The sequence below is a fragment of the Marmota marmota genome, unplaced genomic scaffold (assembly GCF_001458135.2).
Source record: "Marmota marmota marmota unplaced genomic scaffold, marMar, whole genome shotgun sequence".
Taxonomy (NCBI): Eukaryota; Metazoa; Chordata; class Mammalia; order Rodentia; family Sciuridae; genus Marmota; species Marmota marmota.
In genome coordinates, this window is record NW_026000026.1 from 67,392,392 (window position 1) to 67,398,947 (window position 6,556).

At 36.1% G+C, this 6,556-nt stretch overlaps 1 protein-coding gene across 2 annotated transcripts in view; it reads right to left on the minus strand.

The window, feature by feature from the left end:
* Positions 1-6,556, minus strand: part of Tmem232 (transmembrane protein 232) — a 256,123-nt gene that overhangs the window by 221,718 nt on the left and 27,849 nt on the right. For both annotated transcript variants that reach the window (XM_048811573.1, XM_048811574.1), the window contains exons 3-4: positions 5,527-5,641; positions 3,001-3,112 (exon numbers count right to left, since the gene is read on the minus strand). In XM_048811573.1, the coding sequence (XP_048667530.1) occupies positions 3,001-3,095 (95 nt within the window). In that variant the 5' untranslated portion in view covers positions 3,096-3,112; positions 5,527-5,641. The remainder of the gene's footprint in view (positions 1-3,000; positions 3,113-5,526; positions 5,642-6,556) is intronic.

Genomic DNA, 6,556 nt, shown 5'->3' on the forward strand with positions numbered 1-6,556 from the left:
GCGGATCAGGCCCAGCGGCCTGCCAGCGTGGTACACACTTCACCCCAACTGCCGTGGCAAGCCATCCATGGGCTGTGTGTGTGACCTATGCACATTTGAGCACATGAGGGAACTAGACTGATGTTGCTGCTCTGATTGGGCTGGGAGACATATGTGTGCCTTTTCTCTTTCTCTGCCTATGACCCTACACAGCACCTGAGATGGGTGTGACTCTTCAAGATGTCAAACTGCTGACCAAGATATCACCAAGCAAGACTCCACCCTCTGAAACCCAACCCCTTGTTCTCTTGTAATATTACCCCTTTGCCTTATTTGTATGGAATGTTCTAAGGAACAGCTTACCCCAATAAAAACCAGAGTTGGGGGCCTGCTCTCTCTCTCTCTTGTCTGACTCTCTTGCCTTTCTCTTGATTCCCTTTTGGGAGCTGAGTCCAAGGAGACATCATTGCACCCCCCAAAATGTATTTTCTGTGTTTGTGCGGCTTTTAGTGGCCAGCCCAATTCACACAGAGTGAACCCGATTCAGACGTGTATGGACACCAGCCCCCCCCAGGAAAAAACAGAGGGACAGTGTGTCTCAGGAGGAGGGAGGAAAATTAGCCAAACATTAAACTTCTCCCAGTACATCCTTTCTCAGTAACAATGGGCTCCAAGGAAAAAAACAAACTTTCATCTTTTCCTAGGTTCATCCCCAGCATCTCTGCCAAAAACAAACATTCAACATTCACCCCTTCCCAAACACAATGGGTCCTGAAGGGAGGAGGCAAATACTGAAACCTTGGACCCCAGAGTTTTAGCCTTTCCCATTGCAGATGAATTTTGGAAGGAGAAAAGCAATCTTATATTTGTTGATTGATTATATGTCCTCTTCTGAGAAGTGTCTGTTCAGGTCCTTGGCCCATTTGTTGATTGGGTTATTTGTTTTTTCTGTGCTTAGCATTTTGAGTTCTTTTTATACCCTAGAGATTAGTGCTCTATCTGATGTGTGAGGGGTAAAAAATTTATCCCAGGATGTGGGCTCTCTGTTCACCTCACAGATTGTTTCTTTTGCTGAGAAGAAACTTTTTAGTTTGACTCCATCCCATTTATTGATTCTTGGTTTTAATTCTTATGCTATAGGAGTCTTATTAAGGAAGTTGGGACCTAATCCCACATGATGGAGATTAGGACCTACTTATTCTTCTATTAGATGCAGAGTCTCTGGTTTAATTCATAGGTCCTTGATCCATTTTGAGTTAAGTTTGTGCATGGTAAGAGATAGGGGTTTAGTTTCATTTTGTTGCAATCAGAGAAATGTAAATCAGAAATACTCTAAGATATTATCTCACTCCAGTCAGAATAGCAGCTATTATGAAGACAAACAACAATAAGAGTTGGAGAGGATGTGGGGGAAAAGGTACACTCATACATTGCTGGTGGGACTGCAAATTGGTACCACTAATATGGAAAGCAGTATGAAGATTCCTTGGAAATCTGGGAATGGAACCACCATTTGACCCAGCTATTCCTCTCCTCAGTCTATAACCAAAGGACTTAAAAAACAGCATACTACAGGGATACAGCCACATCAATGTTTATAAGCAGCACAATTCACAATAGCTAGACTGTGGAGCCAACCTAGATGCCCTTCAGTGGATGAATGGATAAAAAAAATGTGGCATATATACATAATGGAATTTTACTCAGCATTAAAAGAGAATAAAACCCTGGCATTTGCAGGTAAATGAATGGTGTTGGAAAAGATAATGCTAAGTGAAGTTAGCCAATCCCAAAAAAACAAATGCCGAATGTTTTCTCTGATATAAGGAGGCTGACTCATAGTGGGATAGGGAAGGAGAGCATGGAAGGATTAGATGAATTCTAGATAGGGCAGAGGGGTGAGAGGGAAAGGGAGGGGGCAGGGGATTAGCAAGGATGGTGGAATGTGATGGACATCATTATCCAAAGTATATGTATGAAGACTCATATGGGTGTCAACATACTTTATATATAAACAGATATGAAAAATTGTGGTACATATGTGTAATAAGAATTGCAATGCAGAGTACATGTATAAAGGCATGAATTGATATGAACATACTCTATATACAAAGATATGAAAAATTGTACTCTATATGTGTGATAAGAATTATAATGCATTCCACTGTCATGTATTAAAAAAATAAAATCAATAAAACTAAAAAAAAAGAAAAGCAATCTTACTCTGAAGAATTTTATACAAATTATTTTTCCTCTGTTGATCTTTTTCCTACTAGTAAAAGAACAGCCTAAATTTTATTAGGTCCTGTTGGCTTTTATTTCTAGTGTTCTTGACCATTTAGATGCACCAATTTTCCTTGTTTCTTCAGTATAACACTAAATATATCTTTCATGTTCATATAAATTATAGCAAAACTATTCATTTTTAACTTTATTATGAATTTTATTTTCATCACTATAGGGTTCTGCATGAATAATAACATCTCCTGTCTCCCCCTTTTTTAATGAATCACAATGGTGTTAGGGGAATGATATAACAAAACACAACTAGAGAAAATACACTCTCTGTGATCATAAAATTTTCATGAAAGTTCTTTTAAGTTGCATTTGTACCTATTTTATCCCAAAGAAAATAATCTGAAATACATAAAACATTCTATTGTGACTAAATTTAAAATATCAAAGGACTAAGAAATAACTAAAATGTATCACAATACAGCAGTCATTAAATATTTTTGTATTTTGTGGTTACTATGGCAAATTAAGAGGAACATAACATTTTAAAATTTTAAATTAAATAAGTATAGAATATGTCTATTTAAGTGTACAACTCACAGTTTTTAAAAGAATATGGTTGTTGAAATAAATGAAACTATTTAAAAAAATAGTAAATTTTAACATCTTTACTCTTGGTTAGATAACTATGTTTTTGTTTTTATTTTTCACAATCTGTGAATTTTTAAGATTCTCTACTATGCCCATGGATCTCCTACTTTAATAATACAATTTTTTCTAACTTACCTTGATATATCACTTTTTCTATTTAATTTTTGAGAATAAAACTTAAATAGTTCTTCATGACAGGACGATGTGTCTCTGAAATTTCTAACAGGCATTGCTGCAGATCAGAAACCTAAAGAAAAACAAAATTTATGTTAACATAAAAACTTACTCATAATACTGAATAATATAGGTCATGCCAATTCACTATTTGTGGAAAAGGATACCAAAAAGGAAAATCAAGCTTAAAAACAGCTTACTAGGGAACAATCTATATTTAAATTTAAATTGACACCTGGAAATAAAACCTACCTTTGCTTCCAAAAATCTATGTTCCTATTGTGTTACTATTGTAAGCAAATCCATTCATATAATATTTAGTCTGTGTTGTAAGTTAGCAGTTTTGTTAGCAAAACCATTGAATAAACAGCATGACATAGTAGCTAAGAAGACAGGCTATACTTAACTGCTCTGTACCTCAGTTTCCTCACCTGTAAAATGAAGGTAATATTCCTCCTGTGAGAAATAAATAGCTCAATATATGTGTAAATCATATATTGAATCAACATTTATAAAACTTTATAGAAGTGCTTATAATCATTATTAGACTACTATATTTTCTGTTTTTAAGGCAAATTGCTAATTTCATTTTATGTCTCTTATCTTTTGCCATTTTGATTGTGTTCCTCAGCTTGCCATCACACCCAGATTTCCTTTTTCTTTTGAAGAATATATGAGCATATTTTCTGCATGCATAACTAAATCAGGGACACATCTTTGTGTTTAGTTGAATTATTAATCAGTAAAATAAATAAAATAGGTCTATTTATACTAAATTATTTTAGATTTCATTTTTAATATAACTAACTTTAAAAACAGATCATTTATGTCAGTCATAATTTTGGAAGGAAACATAAGTAACACTCAAATGGGGAAATGAAAGAGGGAATTCTTTCCAAAGAGGTGGACAGAATTATAAAATAAGACAGTAAGGTTCTCAGGAGTGAGCAAGAAGAGGACAAACTATTACCACTCTTAGGACTTAAGTTGAAGAGGGACCCAGAGAGAACAGCCAGACAAGAATGGGTGCTCAATAAAAAGCTTTAGCCTTTGGTCAAAGGTGTAACCTTTCTGCCTCTAAGGGGGAGCCTGAAGAGTGGGAGCTCTGCTTTCAGTTTCCTCCCACACACCAAGTCAATTATCTGCCTATGTTTCCCATTAGCTAAACCAAACTAAAAACAGAAGGCACAGGATCAAGTGGAGAAAGATGGAAAACAGATTCAAACAGCAATGGGAAAATATCCAGAACAAAATGGATCATAAATGCAAAACATCCTTATCTATTGCTACTAGTGATTAGCAAGGTCTGCTTCTAATCATCCACATCCATCTGAATGCAAAGAAAATACACTTTTAAGTCAGCAGCTGTGCTGAGCTATGTACAGAAAGGCCATTCAGAGTCAACCTAAGTTTGGTGTAAAATACAACTTGTTCCCAAACAGAATTAATTTTTCAGAGACATACTTTCTTTAATAGCTAACAACACCACCCTGGAACATTTCCACCTTAAGAGGAAATCACTTCAAATTCAACAAACGAAGGATAAGATACACTTAAGTACAGACCACTGAAAGAAAAATACTCAACAAATACAAATATGCAAAAAAAAAAAAAGCTAATTTGATAAGTCTAGTAATAAATGCTGCAAATTTGACAAGTATTTATCATGAGACATAAAATTATGAAGATAAAGTGTTTAAGCAAACTAAATAAAGACAACATCTTCAAAAGAAGTAATAAAAAAAACAGAAGGCTCTACAAGGAAGTCCACAGTTCATAACATGCTATACATTTCAGAAATATAGCTTAGAAATACAAATATGAAGAGACATACTCATGAATTAGGCTAAAATAATTAATGTTCAAATGGAGGAAAGGAAAAAGTACAGGATGAAAAAATAATAATAAGGGAAATTGAAGACAAAGTGGTCTTGGTGTGCATTATGTTAGAGCTTTAAGCTGTTTGCTGATATATTTCACAGGACTGAATATGATTTGTCATGGTTTTTTTTAAGATTTCATGAAGTAAAGAACTAAGTATTTTAGTTCTTTGATTCTTTGATTCTTCTTGGTAATGGTGGTCGATATTTGCATGTTCTGCTCAACATGTGAACTTGCAACACCCTGTTGAACAGACTTGCCCAGCTTCAATGGGGAAGAAAATGTCAAGTTGCTGTAAACACTTGTGAATACTGAGTCTCCAATTCTAGTTTACCTTGTTAATATATTGAGAACAATGTACAACTGACCCTGCTTTGTAAACCACTACTTGAATAGTATTGTGACATAAAAAAATACCATTGTGTTCCTTAATACATTTTATAGATTAGGATTTATTTTGACTAAGTAGTAGAAACAGAAACCAAATAATCTCAAATTTGCAAGAGAATAAAATGAATGTCTTCACAAATGTTTCCTATACAATATTGGAATTAAACATTCAATAGGGTAAATAAACAAGGAAAACAATATTTTAAATTATCCTACCTCTCAAAAAGCATTGACGTATAGGATCTGATATGGTTGCAACTTTCAGAAAAATTTTTTGCTCTTTTCAAAGAATATTCTTCATTAGATTCTTAGTCGAGCCCCAAACTTGAACCTATCAGTAAAGGAATTACTGTAATTATCATCATCATTATCATTACATGTAACAATAGAGCTTCATTGCAGTGTGAGATATTTTGAAATTACCTTTCCAACTCCAACACAAAGTATGTAAAAATCTTGGGAAATGTAAGCAGTTAATTATTTTAACATTTATTTTATAATTATTTTAACGAATATAAAGTCTGTTTTTTATTTGTAATATAATTAGCTAAACCAGCAAAGTAAATAAAAAACTAGCATAATTTTATTACAATTTACTCATGACAAAACAGGCTTCACTGAATTTCTTTGCTCAAGATAATGCTTCGGATTTGGAAGATGGCGGCGAGGGGAGTGCATTACCCCCGTGTGCTGCTTCACTGTGTGGGAGTATGACAAGTCAGGACGGCTAAAGGATATCTTGTTAGGAATTTCCAGCAATAGTGGGGTGCTCCGGAACCTGGAGGAAGGATTTCCATCGCACGAGGATCGGCTACGGGGACTCAAACGCGAGAGGTTTGTCGCACGGAGGGTAACTGCTTATTCAGCAAATCGCCCCGCGGCTAGAGTCTGCAGTGTGCGCTGGGATAGAGACGCAGGGTTACAGCGCTGCAGTTTCTGCCAGCCGCGCAAGCACCGTACTCAGGGCTGAATTCTGGGTTCCAGACGGGGTAAGGAAGCGGTCCTGCTCGGTTCTACACACCGGTCAGTCCACAGAGGAGGCCAGCAGCCACCATCTTGGTAAACTGACGTCACGTCCCCTGTTTTCGACTGACCGCAACTCATTCAGCCATAGATCAGGTAATTCCAGGCTACAATTCGCCTGTGGCTTGCAAACAGATTGCTAGGGTTCTGCGCCTGGGTGCTTCTAAGAACCTGAGCCTATCGGAGCGAACGCCGAGCGCGGGGCGCCCGAGTTCCGGCTCCC